Here is a 25262-nt window from a genome sequence, read left to right as displayed (position 1 = left end):
TTTTCGTTCCAAGTAGAACCCGTTTGGTTCCCGGTTGAACTCTTTTGGGTTCTATGTATAACCCTTTCCACAGACGGTTCTACATTGAACCAAAAAGGGTTGTACCTGGAACTAAAAAGGGTTCTACCTGGATCCAAAAAGGGTTGTCCTATGGGGAGAGCCGAATAACCTTTTTGGAACCCTTTTTCGAAGAGTACTATCTATATAGTGCACTACTTTGACCAGAGACCATGATCTCTGGTCAAATGTAATGCACTATAAAGGGAATAGGGTGCCATTTGGGGCTACACATTTGTCTTTCATTACTTTCTGCATCACTCCTCTTCAGACGTAGTGTTTACATCGGCAGAATGGGATGTCAAAGGAACGATGGCAAACAGCCCTACTTTTCCATTTTTCCCTGTTTTGATGCGATGCATCACATTTGAGATGTGTGGCGAATGAGTCTCAGAAGAAATGTGCACTACAGGACCTTACCAAAAGAGGCTGTCAAATCTCCATGAACCCCTGGCTACAGTAGGAGTGTGCTTCTGGTTCCCCTTCACTACATCTCATTTCAAAGAGCAGGATGAATAACCCTAACTGAGCTGAGCTAAGGACAAATCCTCTAACTCTATGAAGGCATCCCAAAAGACACCCTATTCAATATGTAGTGCACACTACTTTTGACTAGGGCCCATATGGCTAGTCAAAAGTAGTGCAATACATAGAGAATAGCGTGCCATTTGGGACATAAAACAACTTTATTGCTGAGCTGGTGGGATTTTAATAGGAAATTAAAGTAGAGGAGTTTGCAGATGTAATTCCCTGGCTATGTTACAGTGATGCCATGCTGCATTACCTCAGTCATAACCACAGGTGGTTGGTGATAGAGTAATTGGGGACGGGTTTGACTAAAGGAAACTTTCAGGAACACTTAAAGGGCCATTTGTAAGGGTTGTGGTGCAGTAGCGTATGTACATTAAGGGCTCTATTTGAACAAACCTAATGCAATGGTACATTTTTCACTGGCGGTAGCATTATAGGTTCAGGGTTGTGTCAGAAATATTTTTTGCTATTTTCAAAACCGGAATTATGGGAGCAGTAGCTGGTGGTGCGTAAGGGCTGAGTTTTTATGAATAAACAAGTTGTGGGTGTGTCGAGGCTTGACACCTCACTGGACAATCAGAACGTGCTCCATGGATAAATATATGTTTGCTTCAAGTTATGTATTTACGTATTGTATTGTCACTCCAATTCAATGTTAGGATGAAACAGTCAGAGGTCACCAAGTGCAACATAGCTTCAGCGTGTAAATCAGCTAGAAAGATGTGTCGGCATCGAGTAATTGTCTCTGGCCCCCTCCCAGTTAGGGGGAGTGATGAGCTCTACAGCAGAGTCTCACAACTCAATTGCTGGTTGAAAACTGTTTTCTGCCCCTCCCAAAAGATAGAATTTGTAGATAATTGGCCCTCTTTCTGAGACTCACCCACAAACAGGACCAAGCCTGGCCTGTTGAGGAGTGACGGACTCCATCCTAGCTGGAGGGGTGCTCTCATCTCATCTACGAACATTGACAGGGCTCTAACTCCCCTAGCTCCACAATGAGATAGGGTGCAGGCAGCAGGCTGTTAGCCAGCCTGCCAGCTTAGTGGAGTCTGCCACTAGCACAGTCAGTGTAGTCAGCTCAGCTATCCCCATTGAGACTGTGCCTGTGCCTCGATCTAGGTTGGGCAAAACTAAACATGGCAGTGTTCGCCTTAGCAGTCTCACTGGAATATAGACCTCCTCCACTCCTGCCACTATTGAAAGAGATTGTGATATCTCACATCTAAAAATGAATTCCTATCGGACCTTGTTGTCATTGCAGATAATATTCACATTTTTGGTGACCTTAATATTCACATGGAAAAGTCCACAGACCCACTCCAAAAGGCTTTCAGAGCCATCATCGACTCAGTGGGTTTTGTCCAACATGTCTCCGGACCTACTCACTGCCACAGTCATGTTCTGGACCTAGTTTTGTCCCGTGGAATAAATGTTGTGTATCTTAATGTTTTTCCTCATAATCCTGGACTATCGAACCACCATTTTATTACGTTTGCAATCACAACAAATAATCTGCTCAGACCCTAACCAAGGATCATCAAAAGCCATGCTATGAATTCTCGGACAACCCAAAGATTCCTAGATGCCCTTCCAGACTCCTTCCACCTACCCAAGGACGTCAGATTACACAAATCAGTTAACCATCTAACTGAGGAACTCAATTTAACCTTGCGCAATACCCTAGATGCAGTAACACCCATAAAAACCAAAAACATTTGTCGTAAGAAACTAGCTCCCTTGTATACAGAAAATACCCGAGCTCTGAAGCGAGCTTCCAGAAAATTGGAACGGAAATGGTGCTACACCAAACTGGAAGTCTTCCGACTAGCTTGGAAAGACAGTACCGTGCAGTATCGAAGAGCCCTCACTGCTGCTCGATTATCCTATTTTTCCAATTTAATTGAGGAAAATAAGAACAATCCAAAATATATTTTTTATACAGTCACAAAGCTAACTAAAAAGCAGCATTCCCCAAGAGAGGATGGCTTTCACTTCAGCAGTGATAAATTCATGAACTTCTTTGAGGAAAAGATCATGATCATTAGAAAGCAAAATACGGACTCCTCTTTAAATCTGTGTATTCCTCCAAAGCTCAGTTGTCCTGAGTCTGCAGGAACTATGATCAAGAGAGACACTCAAGTTCTTGACACGTTGAAGAAAATAATCCTGGCCTCTAAACCTTCAAGCTGCATACTGGACCCTATTCCAACTAAATTGCTGAAAGAGCTGCTTCCTGTGCTTGGCCCTCCTATGTTGAACATAATAAACAGCTCTCTATCCACCGGATGTGTACCAAACTCACTAAAAGTGGCAGTAATAAAGCCTCTCTTGAAAAAGCCAAACCTTGACCCAGAAAATATAAAAAACTATCGGCCTATATTGAATCTCCAATTCCTATCAAAAATCTTTGAAACAATTTAGAAAAAGCTGTTGCGCAGCAACTCACTGCCTTCCTGAAGACAAACAATGTATACGAAACACTTCAGTCTGGTTTTAGACCCCATCATAGCACTGAGACTGCACTTGTGAAGGTGGTAAATTACCTTTTAATGGCGTCAGACCGAGGCTCTGCATCTGTCCTCGTGCTCCTAGACCTTACAGTTGTGGCCAAAAGTTTTGAGAATGACACAAATATTAATTTCCACAAAGTTTGCTTCTTCAGTGTCTTTAGATATTTTTGTCAGATGTTATTATGGAATACTGAAGTATAATTACAAGCATTTCATAAGTGTCAAAGGCTTTTATTGACAATTACATGAAGTTGATGCAAAGAGAGTCAATATTTGCAGAGATGACCCTTCTTTTTCAAGACCTCTGCAATCCGCCCTGGCAGGCTGTCAATGAACTTCTGGGCCACATCCTGACTGATGGCAGCCCATTGTTGCATAATCAGTGCTTGGAGTTTGTCAGAATTTGTGGGGTTTTGTTTGTCCACCCGCTTCTTGAGGATTGACCACAAGTTCTCAATGGGATTAAGTTTTGGGGAGTTTCCTGGCCATGGACCCAAAATATCGATGTTTTGTTCCCCGAGCCACTTAGTTATCACTTTGGCCTAATGGCAAGATGCTCCATCATGCTGGAAAAGGCATTGTTCGTCACCAAACTGTTCCTGGATGGTTGGGAGAAGTTGCTCTCGGAGGATGTGTTGGTACCATTCTTTATTCATGGCTGTGTTCTTAGGCAAAATTGTGAGTGAGCCCACTCCCTTGGCGGAGAAGCAATCCCACACATGAATGGTCTCAGGATGCTTTACTGTTGGCATGACACAGGACTGATGGTAGCGCTCACCTTGTCTTCTCCAGACAAGCTTTTTTTCAGATGCCCCAAACAATCGGAAAGGGGATTCATCAGAGAAAATGACTTTACCCCAGTCCTCAGCAGTCCAATCCCTGTACCTTTTGCAGAATATCAGTCTGTCCCTGATGTTTTTCCTGGAGAGAAGTGGCTTCTTTGATGCCCTTCTTGACACCAGGCCATCCTCCAAAAGTCTTCGCCTCACTGTGCGTGCAGATACACTCACACCTGCCTGCTGCCATTCCTGAGCAAGCTCTGTACTGGTGGTGCCCCGATCCCGCAGCTGAATCAACTTTAGGAGACGGTCCTGGCGCTTGCTGGACTTTCTTGGGCGCCCTGAAGCCTTCTTCACAACAATTTAACCGCTCTCCTTGAAGTTCTTGATGATCCGATAAATGGTTGATTTAGGTGCAATCTTACTGGTAGCAATATCCTTGGCTGTGAAGCCCTTTATGTCCAAAGCAATGATGACGGCACGTGTTTCCTTGCAGGCAACCATGGTTGACAGAGGAAGAACAATGATTCCAAGCACCACCCTCCTTTTGAAGCTTCCAGTCTGTTATTCAAACTCAATCAGCATGACAGAGTGATCTCCAGCCTTGTCAACACTCACACCTGTGTTAACGAGAGAATCACTGACATGATGTCAGCTGGTCCTTTTGTGGCAGGGCTGAAATGCAGTGGAATTTTTTTGGGGGGATTCAGTTCATTTTCAATGCAAAGAGGGACTTTGCAATTAATTGCAATTCATCTGATCACTCTTCATAACATTCTGGAGTATATGCAAATTGCCATCATATAAAGTGAGGCAGCAGACTTTGTGAAAATTCATATTTGTGTCATTCTCAAAACTTTTGGCCACGACTGTAGTGCTGCTTTTGATATCATCGATCACCACATTCTTTTGGAGAGATTGGAAACCCAAATTGGTCTATACGGACAAGTTCAGGCCTGGTTTAGATCTTATCTTTTGGAAATATATCAGTTTGTCTCTGTGGATGGTTTGTCCTCTGACAAATCAACTGTAAATGTAGGTGTTCCTCAAGGCTCCGTTTTAGGACCACTATTGTTTTCACTATATATTTTACCTCTTGGTGATGTCATTCGGAAACATAATGTTAACTTTCACTGCTATGCGGATGACACACAGCTGTACATTTCGATGACACATGGTGAAGCCCTAAAATTGCCCTCCCTGGAAGCCTGTGTTTCAGACATAAGGAAGTGGATGGTGGCAAATGTTTTACTTTTAAACTCAGACAAAACAGAGATGCTAGTTCTAGGTCCCAAGAAACAAAGAGATCTTCTGTTGAATCTGGCAATTAATCTTGATGGTTGTATAATCGTCTCAAATAAAACTGTGAAGGACCTCGGCGTTACTCTGGACCCTGATCTCTCATTTGACGAACATATCAAGACTGTTTCAAGGATAGCTTTTTTCCATCTACTTAACATTGAAAAAACTTTCTGTCCAAAAATGATGCAGAAAAATTAATCCATGCTTTTGTCACTTCTAGGTTAGACTACTGCAATGCTCTACTTTCTGGCTACCCGGATAAAGCACTAAATAAACTTCAGTTAGTGCTAAACACGGCTGCTAGAATCTTGACTAGAACCCCAAAAATTGATCATATTACTCCAGTGCTAGCCTCTCTACACTGGCTTCCTGTTAAGGCAAGGGCTGATTTCAAGGTTTTACTGCTAACCTACAAAGCATTACATGGGCTTGCTCCTACCTATCTTTCCAATTTGGTCCTGCCGTACATACCTACATGTACGCTATGGTCACAAGACGCAGGCCTCTTTACTGTCACTAGAATTTCTAAGCAAACAGCTGGAGGCATGGCTTTCTCCTATAGAGCTCCATTTTTATGGAATGGTCTGCCTCTCCATGTGAGAGACGCAGACTCGGTCTCAACCTTTAAGTCTTTATTGAAGACCCATCTCTTCAGTAGGTCCTATGATTGAGTGTAGTCTGGCCCAGGAGTGTGAAGGTGAACGGAAAGGCACTGGAGCAACGAACCGCCCTTGCTGTCTCTGCCTGGTCAGTTCCCCTCTCTCCACTAGGATTCTCTGCCTCAAACCCTATTACAGGTGCTGAGTCACTGGCTTACTGGTGCTCTTCCATGCCATCCCTAGGAGGGGTGCGTCACTTGAGTGGGTTGAGTCACTGACGTGGTCTTCCTGTCAGGGTTGGCGCACCCCCTTGGGTTGTGCCGTGGGGGAGATCTTCGTGGGCTATACTTGGCCTTGTCTCAAGTATAGTAAGTATGGTAAGTTGGTGGTTGAAGATATCCCTCTAGTGGTGTGGGGGCTGTGCTTTGGCAAAGTGGGTGGGTTATATCCTGCCTGTTTGGCCCTGTCCGGGGGTATCGTCGGACGGGGCCACAGTGTCTCCCGACCCCTCCTGTCTCAGCCTCCAGTATTTATGCGTTGGGGGCTAGGGTCAGTCTGTTAAATCTGGAGTATTTCTTGTGTCTTATCCAGTGTCCTGTGTGAATTTAAGTATTCTCTCTCTCTCTCTCTCTCTCTCTCTCTCTCTCTCTCTCTCTCTCTCCGTCTCTCTCTCCCTCCCCAGATGTTCTACCTGTCCCAGACCTGCTGTTTTCACCTCTCTAGAGACAGCAGGAGGGGTAGAGATACTCTGAATGATCGGCTATGAAAAGCCAACTGACATTTACTCTTGAGGTGCTGACCTGTTGCACCCTCTACAACCACTGTGATTATTATTATTATTTGACCCTGCTGGTCATCTATGAACATTTGAACATCTTGGCCATGTTCTGTTATAATCTCCACCCGGCACAGCCAGAAGAGGACTGGCCACCCCTCATAGCCTGGTTCCTCTATAGGTTTCTTCCTAGGTTCTGGCCTTTCTATGGAGTTTTTCCTAGCCACCGTGCTTCTACACCTTCATTGCTTGCTTTGTGACATCAGCTGACGTAAGAAGGGCTTTATAAATCAATTTGATTGATTGATTGATTGAATGTTAGTCCGCTATAGCCTAGTTCGTTAAATAACCTGCCCCATATTTACTAAATATGGGCTAAATAGGGGTGGCCAATAAGCAAGATTAAATTCACTAGGCTATTGATAAGGCCTAAAAAGAGTATAATTCAAATTTAAAAAAATAAGCAACAACTTCTTTTAAATAGGCTATGTTTAAATAAAGTTACAGGCACCATAATTGCTCCTCGTGGGCTTATAATACAGACAAGGCAATTCAGAATATGGGTTTTACGCACATCAAAACTTCTCACAGGAGCTGGATAAAGATCCAATATAAAGAGAAACAGGGAATGTAATGTTATACTGCTCCAAAATGTAATGTTTTATAAACATCATGAAACCATCTTACAGATCAGATTTGCACTTATTTGCAGATGAAATTACATTGAACGTTATCATGAACGTTTTCTCAACATAAACCCATGGATGGTGAATCTTTCTAGTAAGTTAGATTTTTTTAATCAAATTAAACAGAATACAATCAATCTGTTTTTTAAAACAACAACTATATTTCTAAATATGATCGGGTCAAAAGCATCATAAATCACATCTCTCGTTACATGAGCATAAGGCAATGTGTGCACACATACACTACACTAATGTCCTTGTTTTTGAAAGAAAAGCATTTTTTTGTCCATTAAAATAACATCAAATTGATCTGAAAAACAGTGAAGACATTGTTAATGTTGTAAATGACTATTGTAGCTGGAAACAGCTGATTCTTTATGGAATATCTACATAGGCATACAGAGGCCATTATCAGCAACCATCACTCCTGTGTTCCAATGGCACGTTGTGTTAGCTAATCCAAGTCAACAGTGAAGAGGCGACTCTGGGATGCTGGCCTTCTAGCCAGAGTTCCTCTGTCCAGTGTCTGTGCTCTTTTGTCCATCTTAATCTTTTCTTTTTATTGGCCAGTCTGAGATATGGCTTTTTCTATGCAACTCTGCCTAGAAGGCCAGCATCCCGGAGTTGCCTCTTCACTGTTGACGTTGAGATTGGTGTTTTGCGGGTACTATTTAATGAAGCTGCCAGTTGAGGACTTGTGAGGCGTCTGTATCTCAAACTAGACACTCTAATGTACTTGTCCTCTTGCTCAGTTGTGCACCGGGGCCTCCAACTCCTCTTTCTATTCTGGTTAGAGCCAGTTTGCGCTGTTCTGTGAAGGGACTGGTACACAGCGTTGTATGAGATCTTCAGTTTCTTGAAAATGTCTTGCATGGAATAGCCTTCATTTCTTTGAACAAGAATAGACTGACGAATTTCATAGTAAAGCCCTTTGTTTCTGGCCATTTTGAGCCTGTAATTGAACCCACAAATGCTGATGCTCCAGATACTCAACAAGTCAGAACAACAGTTTTCAGCTGTGCTAACATAATTGCAAAAGGGTTTTCTAATGATCAATTAGCCTTTTAAATGATAAACTTGGATTAGCTAACACAACGTGCCATTGGAACACAGGAGTGAAGGTTGCTGATAATGGGCCTCTGTACGCCTATGTAGATATTCCATAAAAAATCTGCCGCTTCCAGCTAAAATATTCATTTACAACATTAACAATGTCTACACTGTTCTGATCAATTTTATGTTATTTTAATGGACAAAAAAATTGCTTTTCTTTCAAAAACAAGGACATTTCAAAGTGACCCCAAACTTTTGAACAGTAGAGTAGGCCTAAGGGCTCTTTGGCAGGAGGCATGGATGTTTGTCTTATCAATTGAAGATAGTTTATTAAATAGTATACAGTAATCCTATAATAGGCCTAGTTATAACAAACATGTAGCCTATCTAGTTTTGTTATTGACTTCAACATGGAAATATTCCACTACACACATTGCATTCGCTATTCGAAAATGCACTGCATGTTCAAGCCATGGACAATTGGACATTGCCCAAACGTTATGAGATAAGCCTACCATCGCCATTGATATGGCCTGTTAGTGACTTTGCCATGTAAAAGGTAAACAAACAAACAGGCAAATAGCCTAGGCTACAAGTGGATACAGCACCAAGGACAGTAATCGGAATTCCCGAGATTTGACAGTTCAGTCCAACAGATGAAAATGGAAGATGCAATTTTTTTACAAAATGATAAAGGAAAAACAATAAGCAGTCTATTGTAATAACTTGATGTTCCTAAACAGACTTCCTACAGTTGCTGAAACCTTTCATTCAATGAGCATTGCACATATGACTAATGAAGAACAACCTGCATGGATGTCCAATATAAAGAAAGGAATGCCTGTTGACTGTTAAGCTGCTCGTGATATAATAAAACATTGGTCAAAGGCAACTGATTAGGCTACTGTGCACTTCCGCTGGCAAAATTGATGTCATAACCAACTGCACCAGAGCTGGAAAATAGACAGAGTGCTGGCTTTTACAAGTTAAAACTGTCTAACTTGCGCCCCCTTAACGCAAGCCGAAAATAGAGGCCTAAGTATCTAATGAAACCTAACGTGCTTTTTTGGGCATTTCTGAGCATATTCGATGTCACAGAAATACGCAGTTTTACCAAATGGTACATTGTTTATTGTACATAAACTACCACATCATATGCAGCAGAACTGTATAAAGGCTACATAATACTCTTAAAACATAGCTCCATGAGCCTAGTTTGAGCACACTAACCAATGTTGTAGACTGATGTGATGTGTTAGTCTCTGTATCATGAATATTGGGACACCAGTTATTGTCATCTAATGAAGCAGGTAAACAGATTAAGTTTGTCAATAATTAATCCTCGCCAGTTCCGAGCCATGCGAACTGAAGCGGTGGCATCTCAGCATGCCTTAGACACACACACACACACACACACACACACACACACACACACACACACACACACACACACACACACACACACACACACACACACACACACACACACACACACACACACAGGAAAAACACACACAGAGTTTTACACACTGGCACGTCTGCAGCACTGTCTACTGCTGTGAACAGGCTGAAAGGCCAGATTAATTCCAATATCAGGCCAGTGACCACATTTCTCTGCTACAGGTCACTGCTGAATCTCTCTGCATGAATGCCTGTCTTATGGGAAAATAGCAGAATATATCGCTATCACACTGGATGAGTGGTGAGTTCACCTTGCCCTCAGACACACACTGAGAGGAGGAGATGGAGAACGTTGGAGAGGCAGACCCCCGTTTTACTGGTCACAATGGTGCTCAGGAAGCAGCACAGACAGCGGTGGCCCCACTACATCAGTGACAAAGAGCCCCTTACTAGGAGAGTGAACTGAAGTCACAGCATCACTGACACCAGGCAGGGTATCACTATCCCCTGGATGAGCTGGCAGAGCCCAGATAAAGTCTATACCGGGCACAAGGAGACTGTATAGCAATACAGCTATAGCACATATCATATTCAGGTCATGTTCTCCAAGCTGCTCCTCCTCCAGCTGTCTCTCATCTACCACCACACAAGAGACAGATCACAGGCTTGGAGGCTGGAGCAGAGCATGTAAGACACAGTCCAAAAATAAAACCTATGGCCAGTTTCCTTAAATGTAGATATGTTCCAGTTGGCCACGCAGTACATAATATAACTGGACAAAAGCCCATTGTTATTTAATTATTTCCTTTGAATATACTGTGACTAAAAGATGGACCAGAAAAAGACTGAGCTGACTTTTCAGCCTGGCAGTAGTCATAATGTATTTTATGCTGGAGTATCTGTTAATTGTGGTGTTGTGCTAGCATGTTTTTTCTGACATTCAGGACTCAGCCCACACACTGACACACAAGCAACAATTTCACAAGATTGCAGAAGCTCTTCGCCCATTCAGTGTTGGTGTATTTCTTGGTTCAACTAAAAGAGACCAATGCTATTGAGGCAGAAATGATTAAAGCTGTGAAAAGATGTGTAAAGCTGATGGTAAGAGTGCCTGTGTAACTGTGTGTGTGCTTGCGTGCGTGTGTGTTGTGTGTGTGTGTGTGTGTGTGTATGCGCACACGTCCTTATCCCTTTGTCTCTGACTGAGATTCAATTAGAAAACATGTGAAAGTCTCAAGAAGATTTCAGCTAAAGATTATTAAATATTTATTGGAATTTCTTCATACAGGGATTGAACAGAATATAATCTGTGTCTTTCTCCAGTACATAGAGTAGGGTCTGTCCATATATTGATAAAGGCGCATGAGGGTTGGCTGCCGTTTTATGGGCACCTAACCAACTGCGCTATTTTGTTAGTTTTTTCACATTGTTTGTAACAAATTTTGTACATAATGTTGATGCTACCGTCTCTTATGACAGAAAAGGGCTTCTGGACATCAGAACCGCGATTACTCACCTTGAACTGGACAAAAACAAAAATGTAACGAGTCCGACGCAAAGGATGTACTGCTTTGTCGAGACAAGGCAAAAACCCTGTCAACCGCGTGAAGAAAAGACAGAAAAATGGGGAGGAGGGCGGAGTGCCTTGAAAGAATTCGCAGACGAGTAGGTAAACCACCACTACCCTCCGTATTATTGGCCAACGTGCAATTATTGGAAAACAAACTGGACAATCCACGATTAAGACTATCCTACCAACAAGACATTCAAAACTGTAATATCTTATGTTCCACGAGACTTGGCTAAACAACAACATGGATAATATAGAACTGGCTGGCTTCTCCGTGCATCGGCAGGACAGAGTAGCTACGTCTGGTAAGACCAGGGGCGGGGGAGTGTGTCTATTTGTCAATAACTGCTGGTGCGCAATGTCTAATATTAAAGAAGTCTCGAGGTATTGCTCGCCTGAGGTAGAATACCTCATGATAAACTGTAGACCACACTATCTACCAAGAGAGTTCTCATCTATATTATTTACCACCACAAACCGATGCTGGGACTAAGAACGCATCAACGATCTGTATAAGGCCATAAGCAAACAAGAAAATGCTCATCCAGAAGTGGGACTCCTAGAGGCCGAGGACTTTAATGCAGGGAAACTTAAATCCGTTTTACCTCATTTCTACCAGCATGTTAAATGTGCAACCAGAGGAAAAAAAACTCTAGACCACCTTTACTCCACACACAGAGACGCGTACAAAGCTCTCCCTCACCCTCTATTTGGCAAATCTGACCATAATTCTATCCTCCTGATTCCTGCTTACAAGCAAAAACTAAAGTAGGAAGCACCAGTGACTTGGTCAATAAAGAAGTGGTCAGATGACACAGATGCTAAGCCACAGGACTGTTTTGCTAGCGCAGACTGGAATATGTTCCGGGATTCTTCCGATGGCATTGAAGAGTACACCACATCAGTCTCTGGCTTCATCAATAAGTGCAACGATGACGTCGTCCCCACAGTGACCATACGTACATACCCCAAACAGAAGCCATGGATTACAGGCAACATCCGCAGTGAGCTAAAGGGTAGAGCTGCCGCTTTCAAGGAGTGGGACACTAATTCGGACACTTATAAGAAATCCCGATATGCCCTGTGATGAACAATCAAACAGGCAAAGCGTCAATACAGGACTATAGTTGAATCCTACTACAACGACTCTTACGCTCATTGAATGTGGCAGGGTTTGAAAACTACTACAGACTACAAAGGGAAACCCAGCGGCAAGCTGCCCAGTGACGCGAGCCTACCAGACGAGCTAAATGCCTTTTATGCTCGCTTCGTGGCAAGTAACACTGAAGCACGCATGAGAGCATCAGCTGTTCTGGACGACTGCGTGATCACATACTCCGTAAGTGTCTTCACTGACATTTTCAACCTCTCCCTGACCAAGTCTGTAATACTTTCAAACAGACCACCATAGTCCCTGTGCCCAAGAAAGCGAAAGTAACCTGGCTAAATTATTACCGCCCCATAGCACTCATGTTAGCCATGAAGTGCTTTGAAAGGCTAGTCATGACTCACATCAACACCATTATGCCGGAAACCCTAGACCCACTCCAATTCGCATACCGCCCCAACAGATCCACAGGTGACGCAATGTTAATCACACACCCTACTTCCCTTTCCCACCTGGACAAAATGAACACCTATGTGAGAATACTGTTCATTGACTACAGCTCAGCGTTCAACAGCATAGTACCCACAAAGTTCATCACTAAGCTAAGGTCCCTGGGACTAAACACCTCCCTCTGCAACTGGATCCTGGACTTCCTGACAGGCCGCCCCTAGGTGGTAAAGGTAGGCAACAACACATCTGTCATGCTGATCCTCAACACTGGGGCCCCTCAGGGGTGCATGCTTAGTCCCCTCCTGCACTCTCTGTTCACCCACGACAGCGTGGCCAACCACGACTCCAACACCATCATTAAGTTTGCTGACGACACAACAGTGGTAGGCCTGATCACCGACAACGATGAGAGAGCCTATAGGGAGGAGGTCAGAGACCTGGCCATGTGGTGCCAGGACAACAACCTCTCCCTCAATTTGAGCAAGACAAAGGAGCTGATCGTGGACTATAGGAAAAGGAGGGCCGAACAGGCCCCCACTAACATTGATGGGGCTGAATTGGAGCAGGTCTTGAGTTTCAAGTTCCTTGGTGTCTACCTCACCAACAAACTATCATGGTTCAAAAACACCAAGACAGTTGTGAAGAGGACACGACAACACCTCTTCCCCCTCAGGAGACAAAGATTTGGCATGGGTCCCCAGATCCTCAAAAAGTTATACAGCTGCACCATCGAGAGCATCACCACCTGGTATGGCAACTGCTCGACCTCCGACCATAAGGTACAATAGAGGGTAGCGCGTACAGCCCAGTACATCACTGGGGCCAAACGTCCTGACATCCAGGACCTATATTCAAGGCCAGGGGTGGGCATTTCCAGTCCTCGAAGGGCCTGATAGGTGTCACAGTTTTGCCCCAGCTAACACACCTGACTCCAATAATCACCTAATCATGATCTTCAGTTTAGAATGCAATTTGATTAACCAGCTGTGTTTGGTAGGGATGGAGAAAAAGTGTGACACCAATCAGGTCCTCGAGGAATGGAGTTGCCCACCCCTGTACTAGGCGGTGTCAGAGGAAGGTCATAAAAATTGTCAAAGACTCCAGTCACCCAAGTCATAGACTGTTTTCTCTGCTACACCGCACGGCAAGCGGTACCGGAGTGCCAAGTCTAGGACCAAAAGGCTCCTTAACAGCTTCTACCCCCAAGCCATAAGACAACAGAACAATTAATCAAATGGCCACCCGGATTATTTACATTGACCCCCCACCCCCTATGTTTTTACACTGCTGCTTCTCGCTGTTTATTATCTATGCGTAGTCACTTTACAAATTACCTCGACTAACCTGTACCCCCGACTCGGTACCGGTACCCCCGTATACAGCCTCGTTATTTTTAGGTAATTTTCTTCAGTTACTTTTTGATTTGATTATATTTTTTACTTAAGTTTATTTAGTAAATATTTTCTTAACTCCATTTCTTGAACTGCACTGTTGGTTAAGGGCTTGTAAGTAGGCATTTCACGGTAAAGTCTACACCTGTCATATTTGGCGCATGTGACAAATAAAGTTTGATTTGATTTGAAATGGCACCCTATTCTCTATATAGCGCACTTCTTTTATCCCAGGTCAAAAGTAGTACTGTACACTATATAGTGAATAGGGTGCCATTTAGGACATAGCCATTGAAACCAGTGTGGGGATAAAGGTGATATTGACACTTCCTTCTGAACTGTCCTTTATCTTCCATGAATAACTCATGTTGGTTTCCTCACCCTCAGTTTGACAGGCGTCCTCCTGCGAAGCCACTTCTCCCGTGGGCTAGATGGAGAGAAGGGGGCTGAGTCCTTGCTGTCAGCTTCCTGGGTCTTAACACTGTCGCATCGCATGAGCTGCATGAACACACACAAGCACACAAGCATGGACACACACACACGGTTCATTAATCCACCGCCTGCTTAGTCCACTCAGTATGATGGCACTTCTCAAACAGAATCCCTAGTCTACATTTAGGCACCTGATGCACATTTATCAGTGGAGTGGCATACATACACTAGACAAAACAATTACATGGAATACTCATCCTCTGGTGCTCGAACACACTTGAGAGAGAATGAAACTGGGACTGTCATTATCTTGAGGCGTACACTGTCACAGCTGCTAACAGGAGCTCATTTGTCAGGAGGAAGATTCAGGCGTATTAACAGGCTAGCCTTTGGATGATTCGTTATGAAGTGGACTACATGTACATTTCATCTCAGAAGTTGAGAGAAAAGAACCTGTCTTTAGCCTAATCAATGTGCAGCCAGGCTAATGAAACAGCCGGGCTAATGATGTGTTTTCAAAGAGGAGAGGAGAGGAAAGGACAGGTTGCAATGAGAGAAGGAGTTTAACTCCATTACTGCATTAATGAGATCCTACTTTAAGTTTCAACCTCTTACTACACAGCAATGATAAGAAAAGGTGATTGATTTTACTTAATTCAAACTTGACCAGGGCAGTAAGTTTGTGTGAACCCTTTTTTATTTATTTAACCTTTATTTAACCAGGTAGGCCAGTTGAGAACAAGTTCTCATTTACAACTGCGACCTGGCCAAGATAAAGCAAAGCAGTGCAACAAAAACAACAACACAGAGTTACACATGAGATGAACAAACGTACAGTCAATAACACAATAGAAAAATCTGTATACAATGTGTGCAAATGAAGTAAGGAGGTAAGGCAATAAATAGGCCAATAGTGGCGAAGTAATTACAATTTAGCAATAAACACTGGAGTGATAGCTGTGCAGATGAGGATGTGCAAGTAGAAATACTGGTGTGTAAAAGAGCAGAAAAACAAAAACAAATATGGGGATGAGGTAGGTAGTTGGATGGGCTTTTTAAAGATGGGCTATGTACAGCTGCAGCAATCGGTAAGCTGCTCTGACAGCAGACGCTTAAAGTTAGTGAGGGAGATATAAGTCTCCAACTTCAGTGATTTTTTCAATTCGTTCCAGTCATTGGCAGCAGAGAACTGGAAGGAAAGGCGGACAAATGTGGTGTTGGCTTTGGGGATGACCAGTGAAATATACCTGCTGGAGCGTGTGCTACAGGTGGGTGTTGCTATGGTGACCAGTGAGCTGAGATAAGGTGGAGCCTTACCTAGCAAAGACTTATAGATGACCTGGAGCCAGTGGGTTTGGCGAAGAATATGTAGCGAGGATCAGGCAACGAGAGCATACAGGTCTCAGTGGTGGGTAGTATATGGGGCTTTGGTGCCAAAACGGATGGCACTGTGATAGACTACATCCAATTTGCTGAGTAGAGTGTTGGAGGCTATTTTGTAAATGACATCGCCGAAGTCAAGGATCGGTAGGATAGTCAGTTTTACGAGGGTAGGTTTGGCACCATGAGTGAAGGATGCTTTGTTGCGAAATAGGAAGCGGATTTTAGATTTAATTTTGGATTAGAGATGCTTAATATGAGTCTGGAAGGAGAGTTTACAGTCTAGCCAGACACCTAGGTATTTATAGTTGTCCACATATTCTAAGTCAGAACCGTCCAGAGTATTGATGCTGGACAGGCGGGCAGGTGCGGGCAGCGATCGGTTGAAGAGCATGCACTTAGATTTACTAGCATTTAAAAGCAGTTGGAGGCCACGGAAGGAGTGTTGTACGGCATTGAAGCTCGTTTGGAGGTTTTTTAACACAGTGTCCAAAAAAGGGCCAGATGTATACAGAATGGTGTCATCTGCGTAGAGGTGGATCAAAGAGTCACCCGCAGCAAGAGCGATATCATTGATATATACAGAGAAAAGAGTCGCCCCAAGAATTGAACCCTGTGACACCCCCATAGAGACTGCCAGAGGTCCGGACAACAGGCCCTCCAATTTGACACACTGAACTCTATCTGAGAAGTAGTTCGTGAACCAGGCGAGGCAGTCATTTGAGAAACCAAAACCAAGAATACGGTGATTGACAGAGTCGAAAGCCTTGGCCAGGTCAATGAAGACGGCTGTTGCTGTGTGGGGTGCAGAGCTGTTGGCCGATGCTGTGGTAGCCAGGTGAAAAGCATGGCCAGCCGCAGAGAAATGCTTATTGAAATTCTCAATTATCGTGGATTTATCGGTGGTGACATTGTTTCCTATCCTCAGTGCAGTGGGTAGCTGGGAGGAGGTGCTCTTATTCTCCATGGACTTCACAGTGTTCCAAAACTTTTTGGAATTAGTGCTACAGGAAGTATAACCAGCCAGCTGTATGTTGATAGTGTCGTCGTTCAGCCACGACTCCGTGAAGCATAAGATATTGTTTTGAATGTCCCGTTGGTAGTTTAATCTTGTGCGTAGGTCATCGATTTTATTCTCCAAAGATTGCACGTTTGCTAGCAGAATGGAAGGAAGTAGGGGTTTATTCGATCGGCTACGAATTCTCAGAAGGCAGCTCCTCGTCACGCAAATCACGGGGATCTGGGCCTGTTCCCGATAAAACAGTATACCGTTCGCGTCGGGCTCGTCAGACTCGTTAAAGGCAGAAAAGGATTCTGCCAGTCCGTGGTGAGTAATCGCAGTCCTGATGTCCAGAAGTTATTTTTGGTCATAAGAGACGCAGTGCACTATATAGGGAATAAGGTGCAATTTTAGACACAACCCCTTACTGTACTGGGTGGCTGCTCTGGTCTCTTCTCATTGCTCTCTAATTACCAAGTTAAAAGGCTGTCAGTGGTCAGAATGGGCTTTAATAGGTCATGACACCCTGGCTGGTTTTAATTACTCTGTGAGGGTCTGAGGACACCACGAGCAGACCCACACACACCTCCTACATAAACATAATACAAGCGCACACAAACACCTAGTTACATTTTACATTTTAGTAATTTAGCAGATGCTCTTATCCAGAGTGACTTACAGGGGCAATTAGGGTCAAGTGCCTTGCTCAAGGGCACATGGACAGATTTTTCACCTTGTCAGCTCGGGGATTCAAAACAGCAACCTTTCCGTTACAGGCCAAATCTCTTAACAGATAGGCTACCTGCTGCTCATATGCATGCAAGCACACATAACCACAATCCACAGCACAAATAATAGTATACATGATCTGAATTCTAGTCTCAATAGTCAGAACACAGACACACATACATATAGGGGGGTGTTACCTGTCGGAGCACAAACGCAGCTACATCAGTGGACTCCCAGTAGGAGGCATGGAAGAGATGAGGCAGTGCCACAGTGGGGAAGGAGGTCAGCACGTCTGGACAGTACAGAGAATAGTCCAACCTCTTAGAGCCCCACCAGCTACTGGAAACTGAGGCGCACGCACGCACGCACGCACGCACGCACGCACGCACGCACACACACACACACACACACACACACACACACACACACACACACACACACACAGAGAGAAAGAAACACACGGAAGGGAGATAATTAACACAGGCATATCAAGATAAGGTTTTCTTGGAGTTATTTAAAGTGATTTGTGGGTACTAATTGGTATTATTCATCTGGTATTTTAGCCACCACAGTATTAGATTAGCAATAGAAGTAGGTTAATGTGAGGTAAAATCTGGAGAGGCAAAGTTGGGTCTCATGAGTCAGGCTATATCTACCCACTGTAGATAATTGATTAAATAATGTACAAAGCGTAGCCCGAATGTGACCTTTTGTTCTGATTGCTAATGAGCAGTCTTCACCCCCTTCTCTCTCTCTCTATGCCCTCCCCCCTCTCTCTCTCTATGTATCTTTCTCTCTCTATGCATCTTTCTCTCTCATTCCCTCTTGTTCTCTCTCCACCTCTTTCTCTCTCTCTATCTTTCTCTCTCTCATGCCCAATATCTCTTGCCTTTCTCTCCCTCTCTGCCTGTCTCTCTTTTGTTCTCTCTCCCACTCACTGTTGGTGATGATACTACTCATCCGGCCCACAGAGCAGAAGGACGTCTCACTGTCCATGCTGGACACACTGGCCCTGCGCCCTCCCCCTCCTCCTCCCCTCCCACTGTCTGTTTCAGGGGAAGGGGGCACGGTCGGGTCACCAGGATTGGGCTCTGCCTCCAGGAACACCTCTGGGTGGCTCTGGATACCGTCAGCTAGAGGGTGAGAGGGAGAGAGAGTTCAATTATATAACAATGAACTAGTAACGTTCTCTGTGAATCAATGCTGTTACATGGTCTAATAGGAGAGTATGTGGTATTGGCTTGTTCTGTGTGTCCCAGAGGAAGGCCTTGGACACACACATTGTCAGGTAATTAGGTTGGGCTTGTAATGGTCCAGGGATTGTGACCGATGGTGATAACCATTCAACACACCCAACCCCAGGAGCTGAGACAGAGAGGTCAGTGAGGGAAACTGTTAACAACTACACTACAGCCCAGATGGACATAGTTACTGATCACCTTTAACCCTGTATGTTTGGATGGATGTGTTTGTTTTGTCCCTCCAATGTACAGGCATTATTTGCTCTGTAGACCTGTAGATGGAAGGAGGAAACTTGTATTCCCCTGTGATATATATGGTTGTATCAGAGAACATGGAAATAAAGGATAGTCTCTAAGAGACATGGCATTGTAGTAGCAGATCACATCAATAATATCATTCTTAGAGAGACAAGTGACCACTCCTTCTGTTTAATTATACATTTATGTTGAACTTCACAGGAGCCTCTCTGGAATAAAGGAGGGAGGGAGGGAGGGAGGGAGGGAGGGAGGGAGGGAGGGAGGGAGGGAGGGAGGGAGGGAGGGAGGGAGGGAGGGAGGGAGGGAGGGGAGGGAGGGAGGGCAAGAGAAAGAGTGATGACGAGAAAGGAGAGAGACAGACTACAAGGGAAATGTGTCATTTCCAAGACATGTTGAGGCCAATGTATTTTCTCTTCATCCAACTCAACTCAACTGTTAATTCTATTTGTATTTGTTCCTTTCCCCTTATTTTGCCAAGAGTTGTAATCCCTTTTCTTTTATTTCCTTTCCATTCTATATGACAATATGTTACCCGTTTCAGGAAACTAGGCGTATGTCACGAGTCACTACCTCACAGGAGAGCCGTTTGAACGGAAACTTAAAAAAAAAAATCTAAATGTTTTTTTTTCGTCAGAAACGCCTTCTCGAACACGTGAACTTTCACGTGCCTTAATAACAAACTTGCATGCCATCTGTAAATACAAATAAACTTGTTAAATAACGAGCCTAGTTGGTTAAGCCACAGAAAAAGACAGCAACCTTCCCGCTACCCATGATTGGCTGAGATAATGAGTGGGCTGGACAAGCCGAGAGATGAGTTTGGATTGGTCTGCCATATAGCACGCTTCTGTCTATTTGAGCTGGTCAGTTTGTGTTGGTAATCCTGTCTAACGCGGCTTTTTTTTATGTATCGCATAGTAACATTTAAGAAAAGATTCAACTATGTAAATATCCATTTCAATAGAACGTCACTGCAACAACTGTTTCAGAGCACTCTTGTCTGAGTGTGCCAGAGGGCAGAATAACTGATGAATTTACGAACGCTCAACACCGGTTGAATATGGCCGGTGTCAGTAAACGTTGGCAAAAAAACGTAATTCAATTGTTACCAGGAGCATAGTTACCCTATCTATTTCTGATATTGCTACTATGCAAGTAGCCATTTGGCTGTAATTTACTATTAATATTTTTGGCAACTTTTACTTCACTATATTCCAAAAGTACTCGTCACATTTTGACAGGAAAATTGTCCAATTCACACACTTATCAAGAGAACATCCCTGGTCATCCCTACTGCATCTGATCTGGCAGACTCACTAAACACAAATGCTTCATTTGTAAATGATGTCTGAGTGTTGGAGAATGCCCCTGGATATCGGTCTGCTTAATATAAGGAATTTGAAATGATGGTTTATACTTTTACTTTTGATATATAAGTACATTTTAGCAATTCCATGTACTTGTGATACTTACTTTTTAAAACCAAATACTTTAAGACTTTACTCAAGTAGTATTTTACTAGGTGACTTTTATTTGAGTCATTTTCTATTAAGGTATCTTTACTTTTACTCAAGTATGACAATTTAGTACTTTTTCCTCCACTGGATGTGGCTGGGGGTTATAGCATTTCTTTCACATGACCCATCAATTTAGACAAGTGTGTCTGGGTAAGCGTCATCTAATATTTATAAAATATTTTTATCTGGACACTTTCTGTTTACCTGGAATTTTTCCTTATTGTAGGCTACTACTTTCACCACTTTTAGTCTTAATCTTTACTACACTACTCACTGTTTAGCACATGAGATGGGTGGGGCTGGCTTAAGAGGGTGTGAGAAATGCTGAATGGGCGTTGACAAAGGAGAGCTCTCCAGTAGGTACTAAAGAATTCAAAGGCCATTTTCTCAAAAGTGAGTTTAAAGGTTTATCAACTTTCAAAGGAGAATTACTTTCCCATTGTTCCTCAAAAATGCAGTGTATGATAACATTCTGTAGCTCTGAGTCTCTACTTTTATCCAATGTTAAAAAAAGACCAATTTCAGCCAGTTGTCACATATGCTCTCTTTCTGTGGCAGTATGATAACTAGGGACCAGGTCTGGTTGGCATGGTTACAGTTCAGTGTTACAGTACAGTGTTGTTGTTTATAGTAATACAATCTGTAGTATAGGCTATCTGAGTGCATCAATATTGTTCCAATCAATTCTCCAGATCTGGAAACATTATCATTAGCCTTCTGTAACAACTATGCTATGGTGTACTGTACTGTAGACAGAAAGAGGGAGGGGAAGTACAAAGACAGTGAATTGAATGTAAAAAAAAAAAATAATAATAAAAGCGTCGACATAAAAATATCCATAAAAGCAAACCAATAACAATATCCAACTGGATGTCTCCCAAATGGCACCCTATTCACTACATAGTGCACTACTTTTGATCAGGGTCGTGGTCAAAAGTAATGCACTATAGGGAATAGGGTCCCATTTGAGATGCAGACACAGTCTGTTGTCGGTCTGTCCTCTGTCTCAGTTATATGTAAGACACTTGCCGTATAGCATGGTAACCTCTCTCATTACATTTAACATTGACTGACTGTTCCTCTGAAAGGAAGAGACAGTCTGAGTGTCTGCCTGGAGAACTTTCCATTAAGCACAGCCATATTTAAGGGCAGGTCTGTGTGTGTATAATGTATGTGTGTGTGTGTGTGTGTGTCAGAGGATGTGTGCATGCATTTGTCATGCATGTATGTGGATTTTTGTATTTGTATTTTTGTATGTGTGTGTGATTACTGGTTACCGAGCGGTGAATTACTGGATGCCACAGATGTAGAGGGTGGACCAGACCCTGTTTGATGACATGTTCTCAGCAGGATATGTCCTCTCCATGTTGAACCAGCGGATCCATCAGTAGTCAGGAATCTCATTTTTACATTATGACAGGGCCAGTAGAACACAAAGGCTGGATGATCTCTATTATGGGCAGCAGGGGGGAGGGGATGAGGAGGGAACAGTTTGAGAGAGCAGCATGGATGGTAGGATATGAAGATACGCAATGAGAGCATGAACCTGTATCAGAATGCTAAACAGGGAGCAGTGCATCTCCAATGCAACTGGTCATCTGTTAGAGGACCCCCGTTTGTATTCCTCTATATAACCGGCTATCTATGGAGAGGCAATTTGTGTGTTGGATTTTTGTTTTCATGATGCTTCTGTCTGTGTTTATGTGTGTGTGTGTGTGTGTGTGTGTATGTATAAGTGTGTCTTTACTGTATGTAATTATATTCCTGTGTGTTTGCATGTCTGCATATCAAAATATGTTATTGTGAGCCATCATCTATCAGCTCGGTCCTTAAAGGATGTCTACTTTCATTACGCAATCCATTCCAGTGAGGGTAAAGAGAGGGTAAAGAGCAGAGGGCAGGGGGTGTAAGAGAAGAGAGAAGGGTGGTAGGAGAGGGGTGAGAGAAGAGGGGTGATAGAAGAGAGCAGGGGGGTAGGAAAGGGGTGAGAGAAGAGGGAAGGGGGTAAAAGGGGGTGAGAGAAGATGGCAGGGAGGTAGGAGAGAGGTGAGAGAAGAGGACAGGGGGTAGGAGAGGGGTGAGATAAGAGGGTAGGAGAGGGGTGAGAGAAGAGGGCAGGGGGTATGAGAGGGGTAAGAGAAGAGGGCAGGGGGTAGGAAAGGGGTTTGAGGAGAGGGCAGAGGGGTAAAAGAAGAGGGCAGGGGGGTAGGAGAGGGGTGAGAGAAGAGAGCAGGTGGTAGGAGAGGGTAAAGAGAAGAGGGCAGGGGGGGTAGGAGAGGGGTGAGAGAAGGGGGTAGGAGAGGGGTGAGAGAAGGGGGTAGGAGAGGGGTGAGAGAAGAGTGCAGGTGGTAGGAGAGGGGTGAGAGAAGAGTGCAGGTGGTAGGAGAGGGGTGAAAGAAGAGTGCAGGGAGGTAGGAGAGGGGTGAGAGAAGAGGGTAGGAGAGGGGTGAGAGAAGGGGGTAGGAAAGGGGTGAGAGAAGAGGGAAGGGGTAAAAGGGGGGCGAAAGAAGAGGGCAGAGGGGTGAGAGAAGAGGACAGGGGTAGGAGAGGGGTGAAGGGAGAGGGACCACAACACTACTATCAGTATGGAAATAGAGGGTCTGAGCTATAAATAGGGATTAAGGAGAATGAAAGCACCAAGGTTGTGGGACAGCGGACAGAAGGAGGAGATTTTCATTATTATACTGTGGCCTTCACTACACCCCAGCTTCAAAGGTATACTGTTCTCTCTCTCTCTCTGTGTGTGTGTGTGTGTGTGTGTGTGTGTGTGTGTGTGTGTGTGTGTGTGTGTGTGTGTGTGTGTGTGTGTGTGTGTGTGTGTGTGTGTGTGTGTGTGTGTGTGTGTGCATGTAGAATATTGCTGCAGTGCAATGCAAGGACTGAACTCTCCCTGTGCGATATGAAAGACATAACTCCATCCAAACTCAGAAGTTGACCGTTCCAAAGCATTAGCTGTTTATCTATTACAGTACCAGATGATCATCATTCACATCCAGCCCTAAGCTCAGTCAATAGAAACACACCCAAACGGAAAGTACATTTTCTCAGTATTACTTCCCTTCATCACAATAAAGCCTCCACAATGTGGATGGGTATTGATGGTAGAGCCTTACCCATAGGAGTAGGATTTGATCGCTCTCCATGTCATCATTGCTTTAACTAATTACCACATTATAGCACCAAGGGAAATGAGTGGGGTGTTTCAGTGTGTGTTTGTGTGTACACGTGTGTGTGTGCCTGCATGGGTGTGTTTTCATTTAACTCATAATTTGACAGCCTCTGAGCCTGATCAATAGATTATTGGTTAAAACTGTGTTGGATTTTTGTTTTCATGATGCTTCTGTCTGTGTTTATGTGTGTGTGTGTGTATGTGTGTGTGTATGTATAAGTGTGTCTTTACTGTATGTAATTATATTCCTGTGTGTTTGCATGTCTGCATATCAAAATATGTTATTGTGAGCCATCATCTATCAGCTCGGTCCTTAAAGGATGTCTACTTTCATTACGCAATCCATTCCAGTGAGGTTAACTTTTTGTGTGTTGCTGCTGTAGTGACCTTTAGCGGGCGTTTAAACAAAGCATTGGATGCTTCTCCACACTATCCGGCTGTCAGTCTAATTTCCCCCGGCTGTAAGGGACTGGCAGCCGCAGCGGAATAGCAATTCCAGGCCGCTTTCCCAGGCAGGCGTGTGGGGGAATCAGGTGGAGGTAATACAGGCCTGCAGTTATGGTGGCCAAAAACGAACAGTTTGGACTGGTCTTTTTAAAGGCAAGGTAGAAAGGTGCCATGGATGGTCACATACATCTTGATAGTGTCACACAGTAAATGTTGGAAAGTAAACAATCAGCATACTAGAGTGTGTGTGTCTATGGGAGAGTGAAATTAGTGTTTTGTTATATGGCAATTGGTGTAAAAATGTGACTGGGTGTGACAGATATTTTCTTTCATCTGTTGTATCCTTTCACGTGCGCGTACGCAAGCACATGCATGAACACACGTGCGCGCACACACACACCAGAGTTTCCGTTACATTGTCAAAAAAAATGAAAAGCTCATAAATAAAACTGTCGCTGGTCAATTGCCCGGGAGAAGAAAAAAAATCCCATTGTAAAATAATGCATTTTATCCTATTCATTGTTAGAAATACCAGTCGATGGAAATACGTTTGACCAGTCATCCTTATCTATAGGTTCATTTGCATAATTTATTAGAATTAAATTGGCGCTTGGTTATTTTTGTTAGTCGTTGTGTTTATCACACGAGCCCAGCACACAGATACAGAGCCTACAGTATCAGCAGAAATCTGTCAGCTTACACGAGAGCTGCTGCTACAGCTTCTCAAACAGCTCATGTTGCTGCTGGAGTGAAACATATGCTTTAATAAGCCCAATCATGGCTTAACAATTCTAAATGCAATCACGTGTTAAAAACTGTTTCAATGGCCACGATTAAATAGAGCTACTAAAAATAGCTTCATTTTGCAATTGAAGTG

General features: G+C 43.6%; 1 protein-coding gene across 4 annotated transcripts in view; it reads right to left on the bottom strand.

Moving 5' to 3' along the window:
• LOC106581175 (membrane-associated phosphatidylinositol transfer protein 3) overlaps nt 1–25262 on the bottom strand; it is a 129560-nt gene that overhangs the window by 12375 nt on the left and 91923 nt on the right. For all 4 annotated transcript variants that reach the window (XR_001323032.2, XR_001323030.2, XR_001323028.2 and 1 more), the window contains exons 11-13: nt 18692–18886; nt 17951–18099; nt 14594–14710 (exon numbers count right to left, since the gene is read on the bottom strand). Coding sequence is in view for 1 of the 4 variants with exons in the window: in XM_014163053.2 (XP_014018528.1) it covers nt 14594–14710; nt 17951–18099; nt 18692–18886 (461 nt within the window). In the remaining 3 variants the exon portion in view is untranslated. The remainder of the gene's footprint in view (nt 1–14593; nt 14711–17950; nt 18100–18691; nt 18887–25262) is intronic.

This window comes from Salmo salar, chromosome ssa20, assembly GCF_905237065.1.
Source record: "Salmo salar chromosome ssa20, Ssal_v3.1, whole genome shotgun sequence".
Classification (NCBI taxonomy): Eukaryota; Metazoa; Chordata; class Actinopteri; order Salmoniformes; family Salmonidae; genus Salmo; species Salmo salar.
This window is presented reverse-complemented; position numbering and strand designations above follow the sequence as displayed.